The 27117-nt window shown below is 41.8% G+C and overlaps 1 protein-coding gene across 1 annotated transcript in view; it reads right to left on the bottom strand.

Moving 5' to 3' along the window:
* Nucleotides 1-1199: 1199 nt before the first annotated feature.
* NT5E (5'-nucleotidase ecto) overlaps nucleotides 1200-27117 on the bottom strand; it is a 46381-nt gene continuing 20463 nt past the window's right edge. Inside the window, exons 3-9 of the mRNA XM_054492888.2 lie at nucleotides 25621-25809; nucleotides 11576-11773; nucleotides 9470-9624; nucleotides 7382-7487; nucleotides 6323-6472; nucleotides 4775-4975; nucleotides 1200-3143 (exon numbers count right to left, since the gene is read on the bottom strand). Coding sequence (XP_054348863.1) covers nucleotides 2980-3143; nucleotides 4775-4975; nucleotides 6323-6472; nucleotides 7382-7487; nucleotides 9470-9624; nucleotides 11576-11773; nucleotides 25621-25809 — 1163 coding nt within the window. The 3' untranslated portion in view covers nucleotides 1200-2979. The remainder of the gene's footprint in view (nucleotides 3144-4774; nucleotides 4976-6322; nucleotides 6473-7381; nucleotides 7488-9469; nucleotides 9625-11575; nucleotides 11774-25620; nucleotides 25810-27117) is intronic.

Raw genomic sequence — 27117 nt, 5'->3', positions numbered from 1 at the left:
GGGAACCCACCTCTTGCATCAGCATGACCTGGATGTGAGACGTGGAGTCAAAGAAGATCATTTTGTAGCTTTAAGATTTGACTGCCCTGCTGGATTTTGGACTTGCATGGGGCCTGTAGCCCCTTTGTTTTGGCCAATTTCTCCCATTTGGAATGGCTGTATTTACCCAATGCCTGTACTCCCATTGTATCTAGGAAGTAACTAGCTTGCTTTTGATTTTACAGGCTCATAGGTGGAAGGGATTTGCCTTGTCTCAGATGAGACTTTGGAATGTGGGCTTTTGAGTTAATGCTGGAATGAGTTAAGACTTTGGGGTACTGTTGGGAAGGCATGATTGGTTTTGAAATGTGAGGACATGATATGTGGGAGGGGCCAGGGGCAGAATGATATGGTTTGGCTGTGTCCCCACCCAAATCTCATCTTGAATTGTAGCTCCCATAATCCCCATGTGTCATGGGAGGGACCTGGTGTGAGGTAATTGAATCATGGGGGCAGGTCTTCCCCATGCTGTTCTCGTGATAGTGAATAAGTCTCATGAGATGGTTTCATAAAGGGCAGTTACCCTCCACGCATTCTGTTGCCTGTCTCCATGTAAGATGTGCCTTTGCTCCTTCTCCGCCTTGTGCCATGATTGTGAGGCCTCCCCAGCCATGTGGAACTGTAAGTCCATTAAACCTCTTTTTCTTTATAAATCACCCAGTCTCGGGTATGTCTTTATTAGCAGCATGAGAACGGACTAATACATAGCCCAAACAAAGACAGCTAACATGGTTTTAATGTGTCTGACTGATTGAGGTATAACGAAACCAACTCATTGTGTTATTAGTATACTTGAGGAAGATCTTAGGCACACAGCCAGTACAGGCAAATTAAAATCCTCAACATTAACTTGGAAGTTTTTATTGGTAGCAATCAATACTGGCCTCAAAACCATTTTTATATCAGATTCTGTATCTCAAAGCCACCAAATTTAGTAGTCTTCCTTAAAATACCACTCACTTTTCTCTCTTACTTAAAAATTGAATGCATTTTTCTTCTCATTTTTGGGGTGTGAGGGGGGATGGAGGGTTATCAGATGGTAAGTGGCTTATGATCAAGAGAAATGATACCAGTGAAAATCTGTCAGAGTTTTCCTTCAGTCATATTGTCTTTAGTTGCAGGTGTTTGAATGAGAGAAGAAATAACTATTAAAGACCAAAGAGCTTATCTTCAATTTTATTGTTGGGAATCTACAATTGCAAAGTGGTTCAAAGTCATTTCTTATACCACTTCACAATACACATACAGATTTAGGAAACTTAAAAAAAGTTCTTTAAAAAATTCTAATAAGATTTACCCTATTTTACTGGCCAAGTGTAAAAAATAAACCCTAAATGTACCTTTCTCTAATTTTCCTTGTACAATCTTATTGACATTTTTTATAGCTAATCCATATATGCATAGAACCGAGGCTATTATTTTGCTGCAACAACTTTTATAAAAAGGTTATGAAGTTTAAAAGTATATTTTGTATCAAGAGTACTTAATATTTGTAAACACTAAGAAACAAACATACTTCCTATCAAAACCTCTAGCTGCCATTTGCACACTGTTTTTAAGGTAAAGCCTCCTGTTTGTTGAATTACTTAACGCAGAGCTGAGCAGGCTCATATGGTTCCACTCCCACGTTAAGTATTTGTTCTTTGGGCCTAAGTCATTTCATCAGCATGGGTATTTTCTGACCACCCACTCAGAGGGTCCACCTTTGCAGCAGAAGTTCTCATATCTGGACTTAAGAATGATTTACAGTGACTGTTCAGATTTGGAGGCAGAGCGACTTAAAAAATGTATACCTCTTCCTAAAGTCATTTATTTTCTTTGAGAACTCTGAACATTCCATAACTGGGTGTGTGGTATGAGTAGAATGAATGCAGTGCTAGCCTCTTGCTGGAGAGGGAAAAGTGCAGGTTTAGAATTACAGCTTATCTTAGAAGGTTCTCTTCTCATGATACCTTCATGTTAGAAGAAAGAGGACAGAGGCAGGGCTGATGGAATCTCATAAAATAACAGCTAATGCCATGTGTCGGGCACTATGCTTAATAAATATCTGTTTAACATGTGTAAATGCTCTTTAGCTCTTGCTTTTCTATAATATAAAACAGTTCTGGTGTCCTGTTCTTCCCTTTCTTTTCTCTCCTGTCCTTTGTCTTTTGCAGCCTCTGGCCTTTCTCATTATCTACTACAGCTTGGTACCTGACTCATCAAAGGCACATGGGTGTTGCAAGAGAGGATGGTATCCTGTGTTTATACCATTAAATTTGCTATTATAACAGGAGCTATAAAGTGAAAAAATAGAGACAAGAAATAAAGCAGAGATTTGTCATCCATAAGCTTGGGGCTATTGATAATTATGAAGAGAGGAGATATTAAGTATCATTCTGAACAGTAACTTGATATAGTTGAGAATGCTGGACTTGAGTTCAAAAGACCTAGGTCTAGGTCTTGGATCTGTCAGCATTAGCTGTATGGTCAATTCAACCCTTTCTGAGCTTCAGTTTTTTCATCTGACAGGTGGGAAAAACATCTCTCTTTCCTACCAAAAGTAAGTTGTGGATATCAAATGAGACAATGTGCTTAAAACTTCCTTGTGAATGATAAAATTTTATGTAAACATAAGCTGTTTGATGGATTAGAAATGGATATGAAGAAGAAAAATATGATTTAAAATTGTTAGTAAAATTTTATTAAAATTTGGACACGTAAACTCAACATAGTTGGCTTTCTCCTTATAGGGCCCTATGTTAATTTTTTTTCTAACTCACTAGGTTGCTGACCCTGAGTAATCATGTCTGTCTCTTCATTTTATAATGCTCTAACCTTCAGCTTCTAGGAGCCTGTAAAGGTTGTTTTTGCTGTCACAAAGCCAGGTCCTAAAAGGCAGATTTGAATCTCAATTGAAAAAATGCAGTTTCACACATTAAAGGCAAGGAGAATTTTTGGCTATTGGTATAAAACAAAGATCACTGCCCAAAGTGAAAGAAATATTAAAGAAAAGCTTCCATGGCAGTGACTTCCTGTGGAAAACTTGATCCGACCTTCAACTGCTGGATAAATTACTTTCATTTTTGAGATATATGTAGAAACCACGTTGATATCTTGGTCACCTAGAAAAACATATACATTATTTTAACTACAGAAAAGGTAATTATCAATCAACAGTAAGGTAGTCCTTTGTAATTATAAAAGGGAAGCTATTTCATAAGCAGGGGTAAAGTGTCACAGAAGACAAGAACGCTAGTGATCATAAGTACCAAGAATTTGATTGCTTTTTCATGCTCCAGATGTAAAATGTGTCTGTTGTTCAATATTGGGTAATTGGGGGAAGTAGAGTTGCCTCAGCTCTGTGATGACTCTAGAAAGAGGTCATTGACATTATAGCCTTTGAACCACTCCAGAACAAGGGCATTAGGGAACTGGGTCAAGAGCAATTAGTTGAGAGATAAAACTGGCTTCCTTTTGTTTGCCTGCCCAATAACTATTTTCACATAATTGATGATGGGACTTGGGGGATTTCCTTTACCAAAGAGAGTAGAGGATAAATGCTAATTGCCTATAGCTACAACAAACCCATGGGAACCCAACAGAATTTTATTCTAAAAATATCACTCCAGTACTTAAGAACCCTTCTCTCTTCAGTGGTTTTCACCTCTGGGTGTACACTAGAATCACTGAAAAAGAGTTTAGCCCCAATCCAATTAACTTAGAATCTCTTAAGAGCTGCGGCCGAGCCATTGGTATTTAATTTAAAATGCTCCTGAAGTGATTCTAATGTATAACCAGTGTTGAGAACCCTTAGGTCCAGGGCTTCCTTAGCCTTCTGCATGAGCTCCTCTCTCTGACATCCTTCAGTCTAGCCTTGAGTGGTGGACAGCTGATGGCTGTCAGCCTCTTTGTCTCATGGGGCTTTTACGCCTGTCCTTCCATCTTCTGTCACGGAAGGGACAGAAGAAGCCAGCACCTTTCCTCCCAGGAAGGGCTGCCTCCTTTGGTCTGGTCCTGCCCTCCACGCTCCTTGAAATAAGTAGCTAAAATGACAGGTCCAGCATAAGACTGAGGAAGATCCTGGTGGAACTTCCCAGAGATGCCAAGAAGCTGCTTGTATGTCTTGTAAGCATGCTGATCTCTGCCCTAGGAAGAGGAAGGGGAAGTGTGTTCTGTCAGTAGTCTGTATGCACATAATGTGACTCTCAACAGAATTTCCAAAAGTGAGGCTGGCATATAATGTCGTTCAATGCTGCCAGAAATACCAACTGACATCAAGTATGGTTATTCCTGTGATTTGTACCACCAACCCACTGTGCTGAAAGGGCGGCGCCTACCCCATCCACTTCTACCTGACTGATTCACACAGAAACTTCTTCAAGAAAGAAAATTTAAATGATTTAATGTGATGGTTTTCCGTATCCTAAAATTCCAGAGGTGTGATTTTTCTGTTAATGCAAAACTCATTTATATTTCACAATTTAAATAGCTGCTTAGATGTAGTTAAAAGAATTTTAAAACATTTTTGATTTACAAATGTTTTCTCTCCAGGGTTGGATGAAGGCATGTGTGTGCTCGGGGAGTGACGGTACATATTCCTCTCTGCTGTGCTGTGCTGCTGCTTTCCAACAAGCAAAGCAGGAGGGAGTCAGCAATACAGGGAGTCACTTTGCCCTCCTGGCACCACTAGTAGCTCCCCTTCTTGGCCCAATTTTGTTGTTCTTTAGAGAAAGGAAGAGACAGTCATGCTTACCAGAGTCATGTCTTAATAATTCATCTTTTATCATCTGGAACCCATCTCCACCATTGGCCAGGAAGTTTGGGAGGATCACCTTATATACCTCGTCCATTTTGAGAGGGTCATAACTGGGCACTCGACACTTGGTGCAAAGAACATCTAATTTGACTACTCTGTCTCCAGGTTTTCGGGAAAGATCATATACCACATGGATTCCTAGAAAAGAAATGAGTCTGTTTTCACCAGATCCAAAGGGAGATTTCTGTTTCCTAAGGAATTTTGGCCAAACTCTACAACTGGGGCATGGAGCTGTGGTTTTTCCTTTGGTTTAAACCTGAGTGAAATTTTATCAAGAGAATTGTGACATTGCAGCCACCCTTTATCCTTGAGTCCTTCCAGGACATATGAGAACCACTGGAAGGAAAACCAACTCTGGACCAGAATGGGCAAAGGGTGACTCTACACGGAGAAGCCACATCTTTTTCTGTTTTTCCCTTAAAATACCGAATTGGCCTGCTAAATTGATTCAATGGCCTTAGAAAGTGAGAAACAGATGAGAGGCACAGAGCATTTTACAATTTTGAAGACCATTAAATGGTAATCATTTGGGATTGGGTGACTTTCACAAGGCATAGAGCTATGCAGTGCTTTGCTAGAGCATCAAAAAACTGCTTTTCCCTCAACTCCCTTCTGGGAAAATGGAGGATGTTTGGGTTGCCCCATAGGCAGTAGGATAGGGCCCCACTGCCTTCTGTAGCCCTTCAATCTCAACAGCAATATGTTCTGCAGAGGAAAACTCAGCAAAGCAATTCTATCTGTCAAGCGGGACCACAGCCTAAGGTTAAAAAAATGAGGCCAGATTATGGTTTCCAGGTAAAATAGGATTGCTTTTAAAGGATTAATTCACTGGACTGTGGAATTACTAACAAAAAGTGTTTCAGAAGCCCTTGGCAATTTAGGAAGCATTTATTTCCGTTCAACTTTCACTGCAGCCCATGAGATAAACAGGAAAGGTTTTCTCCCTGTGCCCAGAGGGGTTGAGAACTTGCCCCAGGTCACAGCGGGACTAGACCCAGGTGTTCAGGTGTGTCTGTGCAGTAGGCTGCTCCTTCCAGGAATCATCCTGGTTAATACAGATTGGACAGCATTCCTTTAAATCTTGGCATGGTTCCAGGCAACGATGAGAAGAACAGAGGAGAGGATTTAAAAAAAAAAAAAATTGAATGCTTAAATAACTAAGATTTTATTAGAAACTAGACCTCAAAGCAGCTGTCCTGCTTAGAGGGCCCATCTGATGTCCAAATCAGACTTGGCAAATACTGCTTATTGCCAGGGCTTTGGGGCTTGGGGGCTTTGGGGCTTTGAGGCTTTGACGCTTTGACCCCAACCTAATCTTAGTGGCTCTGAGAGTCCACAGCCATTAAAGGATGAGGTATTGGTGTTGGGTGGGGAAAAATCCAAACCAACTTGATCACAGGAATTTTGGTGAAGGGGAAGCTGAGCCAACCAGCAGGAAATGCCAGTCACTTTGGATGGGCTAGCCCTACAGGATGGGTGACTTACCGCCCACCTGCAGGAACTCTCCAGTGGACTGGCCATAGCGGTGCACGCTGTGCTCAAAGGCCTTCTTCAGGGTGGAACCTTTTAACTGGACCAGGTCAAATGTGCCTCCAAAGGGCAATACAGCAGCCAGGTTCTCCCAGGTAATTGTGCCTGAGGGTAGTCACAGATGAAGCAAGAAGGAAAATAGCTTGAGAAAATGCTTACACCATGACCAGTTTCCCTCAGCGCTGGGAGAAGAAATGAGGGGGACATGGGGAGGTTTATAGAGCATCATCAGCTATGTCTAAGTGGTTCCTGACACTGAGGGAGGGAATGAGTTTAGGAGGCCTCTGGCCCTGCAGTCCACCACTGGGCAAGATGGCAGGAGCTCACAAATGGCTGTGCCTCAGAAGTTCACCATGCTCAGTCTTAGATCTGCTAGCTTGGGGCTGGATCTCCAGTAGTTTGTTTTGCATTGTTCCATTCCTCCAGACAAACAATGTGTCCCTGCAACCTGTCCCTGTTGTCTGACAATGGGATGCGTTTGGGGCCTTGTACTGATACTGATAGGTTTTCACAGTAAATCAGGGAGGGCTACAAGAGTGTCTTGAGTATTTGTGTAGTTGATTTGTTTTGCCATATGATATAATCTTGGATATCTGTAAATAAACTAAGGTAACATTTTAATCCAGTGGTATGTCTTTTTCAGGACAGAAGATTGGTGATTTTGTCTCTTTTCAGATGCCAAGGTGGCATCTGTTGTTATTTTGCATAAATCAGAAACAACTAGTATAGCTTTGTAAATCAGAAATTCAGACCAAGTTTGGGTTCCACTAATCTTACCTGCAGCTTCTGTGTGTGAATACATATAAGAACACACAAGCTTGTGTGTGTCCTTCGGGCTAGGTTTTAGACTTTAATAATGGCTAACCCTAATTTAAAGGACTGACATTCTGGTACATGGCTGGCAGCAGAGATGAACTGAGGCTGCACATGGGTGTGTTCAGGGCAAGAACCACAGCAGAAGAGGAGATCAGAGAGAGAACATGACACACTGAGGAGCTGGGCCTGGGAGCATACCATTGTTGCGTTCATCAATGGGCGACCGGATACCACCTCCATTTAACATGCACATGGATACATGGTTCCAGAACATTTCATCTGCGTGTCTGAGGTTGTTGTTAATCTGCAACAGTAGCACAGATTTACACTAGTTACTCTGCTTCTTCTTCCTTAGGATCAGCTCCAGGAATCTGGTTAGCTCTAGAGAGGAAATAAAGCTGCTTTTCACCTGCTGCTGTGTTCCCAGGGATCTCTCAACTATAATTAGAACTAATTTTATGCTCCCAGAAGTAAAAATATACTGTTACCAGTCCATGTCAAACTCTTAGTTCCCCGTCCTAAAACTCCCATACTGTCAGGCCAGGTGGCCTTAGCAGAATGGTCTCTCAGTTGTAGCCCTGGTGTTGGGACTGGGCCTCCCATGCAAGGTGGCCTGCAGAGTCACTCCTGCACAGGCTTCTCCAGGGCAGGCCATGCCCTCTGCCTGATTCTGAGGGCTTGGCCCTAGAGCCTGGTCAACACCAGACCTCATGCCAAAGAGAACCTGGCCTCCATGTCTATGGCTGCAGCTGATTCCCAAGTTGGCAATTTTGGAAAGACAGAGACAGCCTTTTGAAACTGGGGAGAATCACATTCATTCTTACTTTTATTTTACAAAATATATGTTTAGTTATAAGAAATAAAATGAATATATTCTCATTTAGGAGAAAAAAAGCGAAAAAAAAAAAGGCCAGGCATGGTGGCTCACACCTGTAAATCCCAGCACTTTGGGAGGCTGTGGCAGGTGGATCACCTAAGGTCAGGAGTTCGAGACCAGCCTAGCCAACATGGTGAAACCCCGTCTCTACTAAAAATACAAAAATTAGCTGGGTGTGGAGTGGACACCTCTAATCCCAGTTACTTGGGAGGCTGAAGCAGGAGAATCGCTTGAACCCAAGGGATGGAGGTTGCAGTGAGCTGAGATCATGCCACTGCACTCCAGCCTGGGTGACAGAGCAAGACTCAGTCTCAATAAATAAATAAATAAATAAATAAATAAAAAGCAAAAGCTCTCCTTTGCTCTAGCCTCTTTAACAGAGTGGATAAGCACTGCCAACAGCCTGGGTTGTTTCCCTCCAGACTTCTCTTAACATTTATATACCAGCTTCTCCTTAACTACTTCTCTGGCATTGACTGCATTATGCTGAGGAGACATCATGAGTCTGGTCTTGGCATGAGCATGATTGTTGTCATTTACATGGCAAACATTTATTGAGTGCAGTTGTATCCTGGGCACTAGGCAATGCATGCCAAGCACTGACAGAAATGACTTCCCTGGGTGCGGGCTGTGAGCCCATGGAAGTGGTGGTCCGACATAGGAGACCTTGGCTCAGTAAGGCCCCCAGGGAGCTACCATGGCCATTCTGCCCGGTGACAAGTAGACGCGCTTGTTCTTCATAGCTGGTCTTGCTCAGCCATAGGACTTGTTATTACCATTAAAACTGTGTGTTGTCTTTCTGTGCCTGTGAAAGAGGTTCCTGTCACACAAGGCCAGGGTTCTCTGGAGTCAAGTGAACAGATGAGGGAAAAACAGTATGGCCAAACAGATATGCTTTTATCTATTATGTTGATATCTGCAGGGTAGCAGAGTTTGTGCATTTGCGTCATCTTACAAAAGGAAAGCAACATCTAAAATTCAGACATCTAAGAACACCTTAGAATAAAGGTTTTAGTTCTTGTAAAGCAATATGTTGGTGGTTACCTGATCTCCTTCCAGCACCTTAGGAAGGTACTGAGTATGAAGCTACATCAGGCTTTTGTTTAGGCACTAATGTTTTATTTATTTTTCATATTTATTTAATTTTAGAGACAGAGTCTCGCTCTGTTGCCCAGGCTGGAGTGCAGTGGTGCAATTATAGCTCTCTGCACCCTCCTGGGCTCAAGCCATCCTCCCACCTAAGCCTCCTGAGTAGCTGGGACTATAGGCACATGCCACCACCCTGGCTAAAAATGTTTTGAAATCCCTCATTCTGTAGCTATCGGTCTATCCCTTCTCACATCCTTCCTTCCTCTTCCCTCTTCCTTTCCTTCCTCCCTAGCATATGTCCACTCCTGCTAATGACTTACCATTGCATCACAAATCAGGTTGCCCATGTTGCATTCTCTAAAGCGGCACGATTGAGAGGAGCCATCCAGATAGACAATTGTTTTCCCTAATTCCTGGGTAGAATAATTATCCAATTTTATCCTCCATTTGTTAATGTCTGCTTTTATGCTTGGATCTAGAAAAAAGAAAAGAAGATAGCCTACAATTAAAGCAAATCTCACACTGGGCTAAATTCTGGAAAAGGAATGAAACATCATCTATCTTACTTGCTGTGAGAACGTATTTCTTTACCATATTTGTGTGCATTTTGGTTTTGACCATGAAATTTCCTTAGGAACTTCTATTTTGTTTCCTGGTAATAAGACCTGGAATGCATCTTAATTTAAGAATATTCTGAACATCTACCAACTCATCACATCTGTATGAGCTACCCATTGGTCCACCTGGGACAGCATTAGTGGTGGCGGTAGGAGCTCTGAAAGGCCCAGGGCCAGTTATAAAAGGCCTGCTGAGGTTCATCTGGGCTATCGCTGTCAGTGTGGTTCTGGGCCTCTTTCCCATATGGCTACTGAGAGGCCTGTGTTGTGACTACAGGCTCTCCTGGGTGCTGTGCACCTCATCTTCCTGACGTGATCATAGTCAACAGAAAAGGGAAGGTGAGAGACAAGCACAGGAGTGTGTTCTGTATACATATGAAAATCAATGATATAAAAATGTATTTTTATTCTGAGACTCATGTAGGGAGACCCCCTGAAACTATTGCTACAGAATGAAAGATGAAATGCTCCTGATTATTGTAAATACAAAATTGCATGCAGGGTTGTGTAAAGACAATGCCAAGTTGGACTGCCAGAACGAGCCAACAGCACGTGATGTGCTTCCCCCTGCAGAGAGCCTACGAATGAACGTGCAGTCAGGGAGGTTTCACATCACCAAGATTCCTATCCCAGAAAAGCAGATGTTCATAGCTCTGGGAATGGAATGCGACCCTTGTGGGGAGCCTATAAACGGACGCATGGGAGGGCGCCTGTCCATAGGGATAAGATAGGGCTATAAACATCCTCATCTTGCCGCCACTCTTCTAGGCCTCTTTAGGGTTAAGGCATACTCCCCTCTGAGAATTTCTGGTCTAACCGGTTATCTAGCTTCATGTCCTGTTTCCATGGATTATTTGTAACCAGTTTTTGTTGCAATTGTTACTGCTGATTAATATCTTGCTAATCATAGGTTATGGAAAGACTGTGTTTCTGTTCTAAGGCTCTATTAGAAATTACTGATGCACACACTATATTGTAAATTCTTATCTCTGTATACTGTACTTCTACATACAAATGTACTGTACTTCTACATACAAATGTTAAAGAATTACTTCATCCCCATATGACCATCTCACCTCATAATCAAATGACCCTAAATCCCTCACTAACCTACCCCTGCCCTCACTAAACTTAATAATAAATGCTGGTATATCCAGTGCATTGTTGGCACCGCAGGACCAGAAGGCAGTGACCCCCCTGGACCCAGCTTTCACTATCTTGTGTGTGTCTATTATTAGCCCCCTGGACCCAGCTTTCACTATCTTGTGTGTGTCTATTATTTCTCAACCTGCCGATCCGCCTAGGAACAAAGAGAGAGCCCCATTGCATTGTGGGCTGCTGGCCAGATCCCGCAATAGACTCAGACGTAAAAATAAGGTACTACCTCATTTGATAAAGAAACTGAGGCCCATGAGATTGGGCAACTTGCCCAAGGCACACTGCCTCTAGTTGGGGGGCCAGGACTTGAGCCCCGCTCTGCCCAATTAGAACCCCTTTAGTTCAGTTATCTCTCCTGTAAACACAAGCTGAGAGTGGTTTTTGCATGTCAGGATCAAGATTTTAAAAGGCAGAGGAAGCAGTGATGTATGGAATCTGATGCTGAGAAGACTTGAAGAAGCAAGTGGGGCTTTTGGCATTTGGGTGTGTTTTAAATCTATCCATGAAGAGGGCAAACTCAAGGAAGAAACTAAATTCTTCAACAGTATTATAGTCTTTTCCTGAAACATTAAAGGAAAAAAATGGGAAGGAGGAAAATATCCAGCCATCTAAATTTTAGATTGGTGGAACATTCCCCTGAACTTCACTTACCTTCAGGAATGCTGCTATTTAGAAGAATGGGATTTCCATGGGAAGAGATAACATTTCCTCTTTCATCAAACTCGATCTTCAGATAGCCTAGGTATTTGCCAAAAGCATAGGCCTGGACTACAGGAACCTTCCGCCCATCATCAGAAGTGACTATGAATGGGTACTTCCCAGCAGGCACCTCTTTGGCAGGTGGATTGCCTGAAATAAAAGAGCCACAGCTGATCAAGTCAGCCCTTGTACATACATGGCTGGCTGTAGGCCAGCAGGCCACTGGCTGGATGACAGAGTTTTAAATTGATGATTTGCCATCTGTTGCTCTACATAGCTAGTCTTTCAGAGCCCTGTCTGGGCATTTGCCCATTTCCGAATGCCCTTTTGGTACATGAATCCTACCATTCTCAGCTCAGCAGTCATTTACCAAGCTCTTCCTAAGACCCGGGCATTGTGCTTGTGCTATGGGGCACACAAAGATGGAACGCTGCGAAGAGTATCCTCCAGGCTCACTGTGGCTCCATTCTCACTAGCCAAGTGGATTAGCCAAGCCACTTTACCATACTGTAGTTCAGTTTCCTTGCCTATAAAGTGGGCGAAATCCATTTTAAATGAAATCCATTTTAAACAATCCATATTTTACAGGGCAGCTGAGAGGATTAAATATCTAAACTCTCTAGCTGGGGTGCTTGGCACATTGTAGGTGCTCAATAAATATACAATAAGAGTGTATTTTTTCCCTTATAAGGGAATAGCAGCAATCTCTAGAAACCCTAGACATATACATTGGAGCTTAAAAGTATATGTCTTTAGTAGAAGATGCAGAGATGACAAAGAGCTGTTCTTGGGGTTTGCTGCTAAATTTTGCATCCCTTCAGGTGTCTTTTAGAAGAGCCACATTTACCCTGAGGGCCAACCAGCATGCACACTCCTGACCCCAGCCAGCCCCCACACTGGTCAGGTTCTGCAGGCCTCTGTCTCAAAGGGGAGATGTGGGAGCTGCTCATCACCCAGAGGCTAGGAGGCCCACCACTGCCTGGAGTAGTGGAGAGTATGCAGGAGGGTGGAGAGTGTCGCCATACAGGGAGCAGGCAGCCCAGCCTTTAATCACTTAGCACATTTAAGTTCCTTAACTGTAGACCTACTTCAGGCACTCTGTGGCTTATATCTTACCTCCAAGGAGACAATGGCACAGTTCAGCTGTTTCAAATTAGAGACTATGGGACAGATTCATTTGACCCCATTACTGTTTCTATCGTCTCCCTCATCATACCCATGGCTAGTCGTTCCTATTAGATATTTACAGAGGGTCCAGAGAACTTCAGCACATGTTGATTACACACATGGACCTGTTACGAGAATCGGCCATGAGCCAGGCCCTGGGCTTAATCTCATTTTGTCCTCCGAGCTTCCCATGGGGCAGGTCCTCTATTATCTGTACTCTGCAGACAAGAAAATTGATTGTCATAGACAGAGTACCCATGGTCACACAGCTGGTATGTGATGAGGGTTGGGAGGAGGCAGACTGAAAACCCAGGCTGTGAGGTTCTGGAGCTTATGTTTTCTCCACTACCCACAAGCCTACCATGTATTTTTTTTTCCTAAAGTCTGCAAGCTGGTTGTGAAAGGCCACTAACAAATCAAATGCAAACCCAGGATTTGCATCTTTGTGTCCCAAGCTCTTTCTGTGCTTCTCTTTTCACATAAGACAAGCTGGGTTCTTATGTTATGAAGAACCCAATCCTGCCATGCTCCTATGTCAAGAGCAGCCCCCCTTTCAGCTCAATAACCACAGGGCAGAAGCACTGCAAATACCAACGCTTCACAAGCAGGAAATAGTTGTTGCCAATATTAACGTCCAATTTTCTTGCTCTCACTGGGGGAAAAAAAAGAAAAAGGTCTTGGAACTTTACTTTTACAGAAGCACCCAACTTGAGATCCAGTGAAAGCCTTTGTTTCATCTCCATCCATAGTGGATGCAGTTGTTTTCTGTGACAGTGGCAGATAACGTGATGAATGGAAGACCAGCATGGAAGGTTAACATCCTACTCAGCCTCATTCTGCTATGTGCTGGTCCTCCTTTGGGCAAACCTGGTGCCTGGTTTTTACTTCAGGGGAGCAGGTGGTTATGACAGCCTCTGTCAGTTCCTCTGATCATAGCTGCTTGGGCAGTGCAGTTCCCCAAATGTCCACAAGGTGGCGGAGAACGCCCCGCCCAGGGAGAGAAAGCACTAGTTGCAGGTATCAGGAGTCTGTCAGTTTCCTGGAAACCCCAGAGCTAGGCAAGCCTGATCTTTTTTTGGCCTTTATCTTTCTGCCTTCCGTAGAAATATCTGAGCTTAAAAAGAATGTAAAAGTTAGGAATCCAGTAATCCGGTCAGGTGCCTCAGCGTGCACTATGCAAATAGGAGCCAGCAATCTCAGCTCCAGAAAACATTCATTCATTTGGAAAGACCTTCATGATCCTTTTGTCATTGGCATATTAAATGGGCTTAATCAGGAACAAGAAGGAAGATGCTAACCATGCAGCTGGGCGATAGCTGGTCTAGTTTGGCTAATCTCTGCCTTCTCCACAGCTGAGCCCTTTCTGCTCCCCTTTAACTCGGCAGTCCCAGGAAACCACTGACACAGAAACCAGTCCAGGGCTTCACATTTTCCACACCATTCCATGCTGTTCAGCCGAAGATGTTCGTGCCCAGAATATTTTTTCCACAAAGAGCTACACATCTGTCTTTAGAAACCTGACTTGTCATCTTGGCAGGAAGGAAGATGTTCACCAGAACTCTGTTCCAGTCATCTAGCTGAGAATTCATCCAGGAACCAAACCCAACGGGGCTGTGGAGTTGTGGACTGACATCTGGAGTTTATAAAGGCTGCATTTCCCAGCATGGTGTGGGTGCTTGAAGGAACCTCAAAGGACTCTGTCCTGGGAGCCAAGGAATGTGGTGAACCTAAGTGTGGGTCTGGACAATTGCCCTTCTCATGTCACATGGTAATAGACAGAAGTGCCAGGGAGCAGCCTTTTCTTTCTCTTTCTTTCTTTTTTTTTTTCTTTCTTCCACCTTCCCTCCCTCCCTCTTTTCCTTTTTTCCCTCCTTCCTTCATCTTTTTTCTTTCTTTCTTCCTTTTCTTTCTTTCAACAGGGTCTCATTCTGTTGCCCAGGCTAGAGTTCAGTGGTCTCCAATTCCTGGGCTCAAGCAGTCCTCTCGCCTTGGCCTCCAAAAGTGCTGGGTTTATAGGCATGAGCCACCCACCTGGCCTGATGTGGTTTTCAATGGACTGAAGTATAGAATGTTGTAAGGCAGTCCATGCTGTGATTTTAACACAAGAACTGGTTTAAGAATTCCTGAATTGGGACAACATAAGAGGACTGGATAAAAAGGATTGGTAATTAGGTTATTTCAAATGATTGCTTCTAAGGGACTTGACTCTTTCTTTTAAATTACTTAGAAGTGCACACTCCTTGGATGCTCCTTTTATCTGTCTACTTCTCTACACTTCCTCAAGCAAGCTAGTCTTGACCACTACTATCTTGTGCCTAGGTTACTGTGACAGCTTCCTAGTCTCTGTAGGTCTCTTCTATGCTTCTTTCTACTCCAGTCTCCACACAGCAGCCTGAGTGATCTTTCTAAAACATAAATATGATCATGCACTTCCTGGTTTTAGATAGTTCAAAAACATTAACAGTTTTAACATGAATATCATAACCTATAAGACCCACATGATGTGGCCCTTTCTTATCACGCCAGCTTCATCTAGAACATTCAGTCTGCCCTTCAGCATTCTTAGCCTCTTCCCATTCCTAGACCACACCCACATGCCCAGGAACCTTATGGAGTAAAGAGCTTCTGAAGCCAGAGGGCTACATGTGAATTAGTTACATCTTTTTACTTCTTGTTTATTCATCTGTAAAGTGGAAAAAAAGTAAAAGCACCTACCTTACAGAGTTATTGTGGAGATTAAAGAAGTTAATGCAGCAAGTGAAGCCTGACTCAACTCAAAGGAAATGCTTAATAAAGATTAACAGTGATTATTGACCATGTTAACTCCTGGACATCTTTCTGATCTTGGCCCTAATGTTAGTCCATCAGGGAACACTCACCGATGATCCTCTAGACTTGGCCAAGTCCTCCTTTTATACGCTCTCACAGCATCTTGTACTTTTCCTTTCATACCATGCTTTGTAATTATATATAATATGATTTATTTGCATAATTATGTATTTTTTAAAAATCTGATCAGGGCCAGTATCTCTTTCAAGACATTTAGTTCCATGAGGGCAGGGGCAGCTGTGTCTCTAGGATTTGCCTAGCATGTGGTAGGTGCTAGATAAATGTTTGTTGAATGACAACTTAAGGAGTTTAGCAAACACTTTTCTATGGATCATACATGATTATGATGCTTTCCATGTGGTGGAATCATGTAGAAGCCAGCGATGCCTGAGTGCCAGCCCTCTACCCCAGGTCCCCTCAATTCAATGTCCTCAACTATGCAGCTGGGTGGGGGCTAATGAAGAGGAACCTGAACTGGGAGTTGGGATACAGGAGAATGGGTTTTGCTACTAGCTCAGTTTCAGTCTGGTTTCTGGACCATGGGAGAGACATTTAGTCTCTGGGGCCTAATTTTATTTTCTAAATTTGTAAAACCAAAGATTTGATTAATGGTTTAAATCAATAGTTTTTTTGTTTGTTTGTTTGTTTTTTAAAGCTATTAGTATGTTTAACACACAAGAAATCCTTTGTGGCAGGGCAAGCCAATAAAGCAGGAAAGCTGAGTTCCTCAGGCTGCACCCTGGTAGAGCTGAAACCCAGGACTAGGTTCCTGCCACCAGAGCCCCTCTGAGCACAGCACAGAAACTGCTGGCCTAGAAGTCCCCTGCACCCAGTCCCTCCAGCTCTCCAGTCAGGCCTGGCTGCTATCTCTGCTTCTGCTAGTCTAGGAGCACCTTCAGGTGACCAGGACAGAGCACGCTCTCCAGTCATCACAGCCCATTCAAGAGGTGTCCAGCAACCAGAGGAGCAACCACTGTCTCTTCAGTCATCTCTGTACCAAACCATGATGCACAAGCTGTCATGTCAACTTTAGGAAATTTGAGGGGTCAGTTACTGTTATCTATGCCCAGACTATGTCACTCTGCACATGCTTCAATTTACTGCTCAAATTCTTGCCTCTGGCCTTTCAGTGATGACCCAGGAAGTCTAAAGAGATTATGCATCTTCCGGTAGTATCCAGAGTGGGCACAAAGCCCTCATGAAATCCAATCCAGGCTATCTGCTTGTACCCAAGCCTGACAGGCTGGGCAAAGCAGGGAACCCTGTAGGTAGGGAACAGTTCACCACACATTTAGTCACTCATTCAACAGATCTTCACAGAGCTCCAGTGAGTGCCCAGCATTTTGGATCTCCACCGCCTAGCAAGACCAGGCCCATGGTCTGGTGTGTCATCTTTTGGAATGGCTGCTCCATGAATACAGAGTAGGGAAAGCGAGCAAATACTTAGCTTTCTGCCAGCCTCTTCTCTTCACATGGAATCTGGCCTTCTCCATGGCTCAGCATCGTTCCAGATACTAGGATTCCTATTCACTTCTTACATTATAGAACAGGCTTTTATAAAGCAATGTTTAAAAATAAGAAAACAAAAATCATCGAAACACAGCTACCTTCTGGTTCTATCACTCTGGCCTGTTAAAATGCAGTGGCCAAAAGAATGGGGTGGAGAGAGAGAGAGATTAATTTTCATCTTGGCATGCCCGTGTAGTTCCATTACTGGTGTTCTTTTCAGAAGTAATGACTTTATTTCTTGAGATTAAAAAGGAGGTAACTGTGACCATACATTGATATACTCCTGATATATAAGCATTTGGCCAGAGGTCTTCCTACAATGGTCGTCTACTGCTGTGTGAAAGGCTGTGTGTAGTTGGTGAGTGGTCTGAATGCCCAGTTCCCTTGAGTCATTCCTTCCCATCATGCTGGTGCGCAATGCAGTGTGGAGTACTTCAGATAAAGCTTAGAACCTGGAGGTCATCTGGAATGGACGGCCAAAGCTCTGGTTCCAAATCATGACAGAGTACTTGGAGAGTGTCTTACAGATGAGCAGTCATGAATTCCTAGCCATAAATGTTTCTTGGCCTGGGGGAAACATATACTGAGGACAAGAGAAATGAGTGAAGAATACCTAGGCTGTTTGGGTTAAACCACTGCATTCCTGGTTTCTTATCATTTAAAAGTAAGAAGATACATTTAGTCATTTTGTGAATTTAGCTTAGATTCTCAAATTTAGGATATCTTATTTTTTTATTTAACAAAAATATGTATTACAGTTCAAGTTTAGGATTAGTAGTTAATTTTATAGGGTTTAGAGGGACTTTAAAAATTTGTTATAAAAATAAAACTATAATTACAGAATATTTGGCAAATGCAGAAGAAAAAGATTATTCATAGTCCTACCGCTTTATGACCAATATAATTTCTGTGAATTAATATGTATGAGAAGCAAGGAGGGGAAACTGGTGTTGGAATACATTTTAAGGAGAAGCCATTTTGTTCAGTGAAATACCTGTATTAGAGTTCTTCAGATAGGATATATCCTACTGGTTTCTATTTCTCTAGCTCTCTCTCTCTTTCTCTCTCTCAATACTATATATATAGAGAGATAATACATGAGCAGAACTGGGCCCTAGAACATAATAGGTCTGAGATAAATATGTCAGTTCTCTAATATTCTCTCTCTATATATACATATATAAAATATATATTTAACAGATCATATATGTCTAATATAGACATATTTATATATTCTGTTCATATATTATCTCAATCTCCACAACTCTCTAAGGTAGCCATATCACTGTCACCATTTTAATAAAAGAAAGCTGATGCTCAGAGTGGTTGAGTAACTTGTCCAAAGTCAGACAGCTAGTGGTGGCTAAGCCTGAGAGAAAACCAGTTCTTAGAGTTTAAAGCACTTTCGAAAACCCCATGCCACTTCCCAGTGAAAGCTGGAGAAATGAGATCCTCTGCAGAAGACCATCAAGCAGCAAAGTTAAGGAAACACAAACTTCAGTCCTAGTAGGAGATTTGTACCTATGAGTGGGCTTAAGACTTCACAGTAGCTGGCCATCACCTTTCCTTATAATTCAACCCTGCCAAATGACCTTGGACTGCCATTTGTTCTGTAGTCATTCTTTTTAGATTTTGGTTTTGGATAGTCGCACTTCATCTTGGAAAGCAGTTTCATGAGACAGCTAAAATGGATCAGTGTTATGTGGCTGCAAAAATTACAAACCAGAAGGCTCTGGCTTTGCTCTGTAAAGGAAGCAGTTGCTCAGGCTGGGCCATGGCCAGAATTTTACTGAAAGGACCCAAGTGGATGACCACCAGTACAAAGAAGTCCTTGTGCTTACCACATTCAAAAAGACCAGGAAAGCAATGTCCTTTTTTTTTTTTTTGAGACAAGGTCTCTCTCTGTCACACTGGCTGGAGTGCAGTGGCATAATCATAGCTCACTGCAACCTCAAACTCCTGGGCTCAAGTGATGCTCCTGTCTCTGCCTCCAAAAGCACTGGAATTGCAAACACTGGGATTGCCAACATGTCCAACCACACTCAGTCAGGAAATTATCTTTGAAGCTACCACCCACACCTCTGCCCCTTGGCTGATTCTCCCACATCACTTAATAAACACAGATGTCAGCAGTTCTTATCAAATGCCCAAAGGAAATGGTTCTTTGTTGAAGAGTGTTTCCCTGTCTTGTGAATGTTGTAAGTAATAAGATTGTTTTATTGTTCTAAAAGGCAAGATTATCTCAACTGCAAGGATGAAAATTAATGGAGAGATGAATAATGATTGTAAACACCAACAGCAGTCTCCCACCCTCTTTACTTATTCATATTACAGCAGGGATGCATCCATCCCATCAGACTATGCAACAGCCTGATGGCAGCATGAAGAAAACACAGCAGGTGCTTGTAGTCTGTCTTAGTTATAATTATATTGCAAGCTCCATTTGTTTTAAGAGCAAAATTCTGTGGTCATTAAAATTATTTCTTTAGATACATGAAAAGTTTTGAATTTTATATTCAATATGTGTGCCTAAATCCAGAAGCAATGGAAATTAGATACTTAATTAAAAAAAAACTGATCAATCAAATAAAGAAATCTTACTTTTTAAAGAAGTTGCACTTGTTAACATTCATTTAACAATACCGGACACCTGCCTTCCATGTGTCAGCCTCGACACAGTCAAGGGTGTAATGGACACTTCCAGGCTAGCAAGGAGAGAAGTGAAGCCTGCTGGACTGGGAGGGAAAGAGGAATTCAAAAGACTTGAGGTTTCATAAGGCTAAAGGTGAGCTCTAAAAAAAAATAAGGGAGTGAGAAAGATTTATGGATAGGAGGCCTGTGATAAGAGAGTTGGAGAGTGGAGGCAGGGAAATACTAGGTAGAAAAGGGTGGGGTCCCTGGCAATGGCTCCACCCTCAAGTCTGGACCCATGGCCCAAAGTGAGAACTTTATATCCCCGTTTTGCTGCCCGAATGTTGCCTTTTCCAAAATCACCCTGGCCCGCCTTGCCCCCCATCCTGTCCCCATAAAAACCCCAGGATCCACTGGCAGTGGAATGGCAGAGAAGGAGAGAAGAGAAGAAGAAGCTTGACACTGGTGAAAAGCAGCTTGACTTCAGAGGGATGGCTTGACGGTAGGACCTCAGAGAAGAGTTCAGCTGGGGATGGCCTAACTCCAGGGAGAGACACCTTCCCACTCCATCCCCTTTCCAGCTCCCCATCCTACTGAGAGCCATTTTCATCAGCAATAAAATTCTCCACATTCACCATCTTCAATTTGTTCATGCAAGCTGATTCTTCCTGGATGCTGAACGAGAGTTCAGGATACAGAGGGCTGTCACACTGAGCTGTTAAACACTTAAGCTGTCCATGGACAGCAAAGCTAAAAGAGCACACTGTAACACATGCCCTCTGGGGCTCCAGGGGTCACAGATACTCACCTAGATGCTGCCGCGGGGCCACACAGAGTTCTACTCCTGCCAGCACCCAGAAGCACTTGTCCCACCCTCTGCACTCACTCACCTATGTGCTCTCCCTCCCATGAGGAGTTGAGAGCTGCAGGATGAGTAAACAAGACAACCCCTTCATGAGTCCCACGAAGGGGTCAAGGGAACTATCCCATTTCAGTTTTGGACATGGAGAAATTCTGGAGATAATCAAGTCTCAGCCTGTGGCCCCAGAAGTGAAGTTGCTGAAATGGAATGGAGGTGTCAGTCACTGGATTGGGGAGATCAAGGGACTCTGAACTTTGGGTATTGGATCAACTACCCACATGGACACTCTGCCAGGTGAAGGCAGGAGCTGGAGTGGAGAAGAAGATAGGAAATTGGGTACTAAATTCTCAGTGACGTGGGACATTGCTTGGAGGTGATTAGATGAGAGTGATAAGAAGGGGGACAGATGGTCTGAGCCTTAAAGGAGTTAGAGGAATAATTAAGTTCATATCAGTAGCCTAATGAAAGTATGAGGTATTCTACCAAATTTTTTTTATTTCCCCAAATCCTGAAAAGTAAGCTTTCAGGCTCTGTGTATGAATGATTTTCTAGATAACAGGATGTTAGAATGGGAGGGATGACAGAATTAACAATTCGAATCCCTTTAACTTGTGGCTATAGAAACTGGTGCTTATATTCACCCAAGGCCACAGCTAGCCAGACTGATTTGCAGAATCCAAAACTCCCTTAAAATATTGGGAGGCAAACAGAGAAACAGCATCTTTGGAGTCCCTTCAAGGACAGCACAGAGAATAGAGTCCCCTGTTTTACCTGCTGCAGGTTTCAACCTGCGCTCATTTTACTACTTTTTTCTCTAAAGGAAGCAACATGGACCAGTTCGTGACTCTAGGATTTAACTTCTTTAGAGAAAGCATTTGCATTTTAGCTCTTATCTTTGTAACTTTATCATTTCGTAAGCCTCGTAGAGGGAAGTTCCCTTCTCTTCACTCTGATGTTAGACTGGTCAGCCAATGCTAGGGTTAGCTGCATACGCATGGTACTTGGGAAGAAAAGAAACTGGAATAACTTTCAACATTTGGAAGGGATCCATTCATGCACTGTTTTAGTCATGCCTTATTTGAAGCTGAGTTTTAAAAAAATATGACAAGCTACAATACAAAAATATTAATGTAATGGGTGGTAACCAGCATTTAAAAAATCAAATAACAGAACAGAAAATATGAGGGTGCAATCCACGAGCTTTGGAAGGTTTTCTTCCATGTGTGTTTGTATATTGGATACTGTGTGTGCAGAAATGGTTCTCAGTAAGATTTAAAATTCCAAGGGATGTATTATTTTAACTGTATTTTTATTAACTAATCATATTTATCAGATTCATTATTTTAATGTCATTCTAATTCCATAAAATTATTCAGCAGAGTTGTTTTCTTAAGGCCAGGAAAGTTTATTTAAACAGGCAAATATGCCTCATCCCTATTGTGTCCTGGAATTACCTTTAATGTTTTTGCTGTTGTTGCTGTTGTTGAGACAGGGTTTCACTCTGTCACTCAGACTGGAGTTCAGTGGAGCGATCATAGCTCATTGCATCCTCAACCTCCCCGATTCAAGCAATTCTCCCACCTCGGCCTCCCGAGTAGGTGGGACTACAGGCATATGCCCCTACACTTGGCTAATTTTTAAAAATTTTTTTGTAGATATGGGGTCTCCCTATCTTGCCCAGGCTGGTCTCGAACTCCTGGGCTCAAGCAATTCTTCTGCCTCAGCCTCCCAAAATTCTGGGGTTATAGGCATGAGCTGCTGTGCCCAGCCACCTTTAATTGTTAAGTTCACTCATCAAAACGATGAGTATGAAAAGTGAAGATTTTCATCAGAACAAGTTGAATCTTGGTAAGCAATCATGAAATGTGAAGTAAATGACTAAGTCTTAGTTATCTCAGTTTTCTCAGAGACTGTAATTATTTACTTCAGGATTTACAGATAAGCAAACTCTAATTTTTATCCTCAAATCTTTCTTTCATTCAGTCCTTCATCATTAACTAAATTTATCTACTTAGCAAAGGCACATACAGTTGGCTGTCTCTAACTGTGGGTTTTGCATTGTTGGATCCAGCCAACCATGAACAAAAAATATTTTCTGAAAAAGGATGGTTTTATCTGTACTGAACATACATTTTTTCTTGTCTTTACTCCCTAAATAATACAGTATAACACTATTTACATATCATTTACATTGTATCAAGTATTATAAGTAATCTAGAGATGACTTAAAATATATGCGAGGATGTGCACAGGTCATATGAAAATGCTACACCATTTATATAAGGGACTTGAGCATCCATGGATTTTGGTATCCACAGAGAGTTCTAGAACCAATCCCCCACAGATACTAAGGCATGACTGTACTGTTATGGGAACAAAGGACAAGCTACAGAAATAATGGGAAGCTGGGCGTGGTCTCCCAATCTTTTCAGGTCTATCAGGGCACACTCACTGATGGACACAAACCATAGGCTATGAATGACTAATTGTTGCTGTAAGACAGCATTGATTAAGATGGTGTAAAGACAAGTCAAGGGGAACACAGGAATGTTCACATCTGAATGAAGGGATGAACCTCCTTTGAGTGTTCATGCATTATTTTGGTCATGTCCCATTTGAAGCTGAGTTTTTAGAAACATGGATTAGCTACAGTACAAGAAAATCAATTTAATGAGTGGTAACTGGCATTAAGTGAATAAAACAGTAAAACAGAAAAGTGGGGGTGCATTCCATGTGCTTTGTGAAAGTTTTCTTTCACTTGTATGTGTTTGCACATACAAGTGCTTTTGCACATTTGTATGTGAATGCACACACACATATATGTTTGTGTGTTTTGGCTCCCTGTCTAAAATGTTCTTCTTACTACGGGTCATAGTTTAAACATTTCGAAACCATTATTCTAAAGGAATAAGGGGGAGGAGACATATCTAGCTCCCACTGTGTGTCCAAGGGTGCTGACACTGCCTCAGAGAAAAGCTAAGGTTTGGGTTTTCACAGGTCTTATCCAGTGAGCCAGCACATAACTAAAATAAGAACAGCTAACATACTAGGCCCTGTGCTAAGGCCATTTACCTATACATTCATTACACATATTAAGTCACAGTGACCCTTTATAATAGGTACTGTTGTTACCACCTTCATTCCATAGATGAGGGTAATCAGGCATTGAAAGGACCCCACCATTAGTGGTAGAGTCAGAAGGACTTCGTTGAGTCTTCACCCCACCCAGTGCTTCCCAATGACCTGCTCCAATTATTTCCTAGTCTTGGCTCTCTTAGTTCATTTAACCCTCATGGAGTTGTTGAAGCTGTTTGATTGCAATGTTATCCATGCTAACAATGTCCAAGTGCTAGTTGTCATCCTCATCACATTTATGGATTTTCTGCTATGTGCCTGGGGCTGCTCTCGACATCTTATATACATCTTTTCCCATGGAACAAGATTTATCATTCTTAGGAGTAATGTAAGTGCCTAATCTATTTTAGTCTTATCTGTCAAAAAAAAAAAGCCCTACTACTGGTCGTAGCCCATAAATTGATTTCACAACCTCTCAGTTTAACTCAGTTTGAAATTATTCCTTAGCCTGTGTTTACCAAGAAATAAAATATCTGTGAAGGAATTTAATTAGCACACATTCATACTGGTATTTTCTTAAGTGAAGGCCAACTTTAGTTTGTGAGTTATGATTTTGACTGACATATTTTTATAAGCAGGCAACCTCCATGACACTGCATACCAGAATATAGCTATTCATAGTTTATAAACTGCTCTCACATATTTTTATATCTCATATAATTTTCACAGTAACCTAGAACTTTGAGCATGATCATCCCCTATTTTGAAGCTAAGCTAGCAGATTCAGAGGTGCTAAGTGACCTGCTCAAAGTCATTCAAGTGAATTAGGAATGGGGACTTTTGACCCAATATTGTGTTTCTTTCCTTTTTATAATTTATACCTTGCTTTCCGATTGCAAAAGTAACATGCATTCATTATTTGAAAATACTCCAAAGTACTAGAAAGAAAATAAAAATTACTTCCTTAGTGATAATCCCTTTTAATGTTTTTGGGTATTTCCTACTTATTGTTTGGGGTATTTTGAGTTTTGCTTTTATCAAAATAGCATGGTCTTTGACAGCCCACATAAGGATGGTAGAAGCAGGAGCCTCTTCAAGGAGAGGGCTGTTCCCACACCAAAGCCTTCCTTGCGAATGCTGATAGACAGAAGAACTGTTTACCAGCCTCTTCTTCCTTTCCTTGGGAATACTTCAAAGATCTATGCAGTGCAAGGTAGGGGAAGTGGGAAAGGTGGAACCAGATTCAAAAGTTTTGGGACATTATAGGTTTAAAGTGGAAAAAATCATAAAAGAGTTATTCTAATGAAAACTACTTAACACCAATCTGAGAGAGAAAGAAAGAGAGTGGTGGGGGTAGTCAGGTAGTGGGTAGGAAGAGCGCATGCTCTCCTGAGGACCCAGGGTCATGTGGCTTCTAGGATACTTATATTCCTAGTCTGCAGCAGAGTTAGGACTCACACTTAGAGTTCCAGCTTCTGCTACCTGTGCAACCTACAAATCAAATCCACCTTGAGTTATAAAGGCCCTTATTTACATTATTTTGTTTATGCTTAAAATTTTTATATGACATGTTGCTTTTTGATAAGAATCTATCATAAATGACTTGGTTGGGGCTCAATAGTCTTTTTGTTTTACATATGTATGGTATATATATGTTTTATACATATTTTATGTCTTATATATTTATTATATACATAAATATATGGAATTGACCTAGAATCATGAAATCAATAAATTCTTAGTAATGTTTGTAAGATTTACACGTTCCCATTTAATGTATATTACATATATAATATATTATAGATCATATAATATACATTACATATTAAATAGCAGTAAAAAGAGTAATAACAGTTACAAAGGCAAAAGAGACAAAGTACTTATCTGGACATCCTGGCCCGTGCAATCCTTTTGAAACAATTACCTGTGTAAAGAAATGTGTTGGAGTGTCCTCCCACCACGACGTCCACACCCCTCACTTTCTGAGCGATGAGTTTATCCATTTCAAAACCCGAATGTCCCAGTGCAATAATTTTGTTCACATTTAGAGTTTTTAACTTATCTACTTCAGGTTGTAATGCAGTGATTTCATCTTCAAACACTAAATTTGTCCCTAAGGAACAAAATAAATAAAATGGATATTTATTAACAATTTTTATTATATTACTTATTATACATATTAACATTCAAAGGTTAAACACTTTAATTTACTAAAGCTCAAGAGTCAGTAAAACCAAAACATATTTATTCATTAAATACAAAACCCCTAAGAAGTAAATAAAAATTCAAATCAATATCCTCATTATATTCACTTTATGTTGTATTAGTTTAAGGTTGTGGATATTGTTTTGCTTGAACTCGGTTGCAAACTGTGAGGAGGCTTCAGATATTGTTTTACATATTTGTACATCTCAACTTCCACAATACCAATGCAGAAAATGCCTGAGCACGTAAGCATGATACACAAAACAGTATTAGCAACTCCAAGACGTTCACTGGAAACTTGGGATAATCAGTGTTCAAACTTAAAACTGTCAGCAAGTAGTCCTTGAATGCCTATTTTAATATGGCAGTTGATAACTTTGTCATGTTCTCTTTAATGCCAGCAGGCCAGGCACAGTGGTTCACACTTGTAATCTCAGTACTTTGGGAGGCTGCAGCAGGCAGATCACTTGATGCCAGGAGTTTGAGACCAGCCCAGGCAAAATGGCAAAACCCTGTCTCTACTAAAAATACAAAAATTAGTCAGGCATGGAGGCACATGCCAGGTACTTGGGAGGCTGAGGCAGGAGAATGTCTTGAACTTACCAGGTGGAGGCTGCAATGAGCTGAGACCATACCACTGCACTCCAGCCTGGGCAACAAGAGTGAGACTCTGCCTCAAAAAATATAGAAATAAATAAATAATGCCAGCATTAGAGCATTATTGAGCTCTGTGTTAATCATGGGGGCCTCATCTAAATGTTGCTGGCACTGGGATTGCGTACATTCTTCCCTGGGTGCTTATTACTGCACATAGTGATAACAAACGATAACCTTTTGTTATCAGTAGTCAAGCATGGCTCTCATTGTGCAACCCAGGTGCTCTGTGTGCAGCAAGGCAACTGGTTCCTTCAGCTGGCTCTGTTAGCCACACTTGAGCAAGCTTTGAGTTTTTATGGCTATCACTGGCATGAAGATGACTGCAAATACAGACATGCTGCCCTGAAGTCATGTCTGGTACTCTGTGACTAGGGAGTCCTCCAGTAGATCCAGACTCTCTTAACGCTGATTTCTAAGAACTAACACTAAACAAGGGGAGGAGGGTGGGAAAATGACATCTCATAAAAAGCTTTCAAAATGCAGGAGTCTGCAAACTCCAGTTTGAAAAGTACTAATCCAAAGAGTAACAAGATTATTAGAAATGCATCCCTTGTTTTCC

The sequence above is a fragment of the Pongo pygmaeus genome, chromosome 5 (genome assembly GCF_028885625.2).
Source record: "Pongo pygmaeus isolate AG05252 chromosome 5, NHGRI_mPonPyg2-v2.0_pri, whole genome shotgun sequence".
Classification (NCBI taxonomy): Eukaryota; Metazoa; Chordata; class Mammalia; order Primates; family Hominidae; genus Pongo; species Pongo pygmaeus.
Note: the sequence above shows the minus strand (reverse complement) of the source record. Positions and strands in the feature narration are given on the sequence as shown.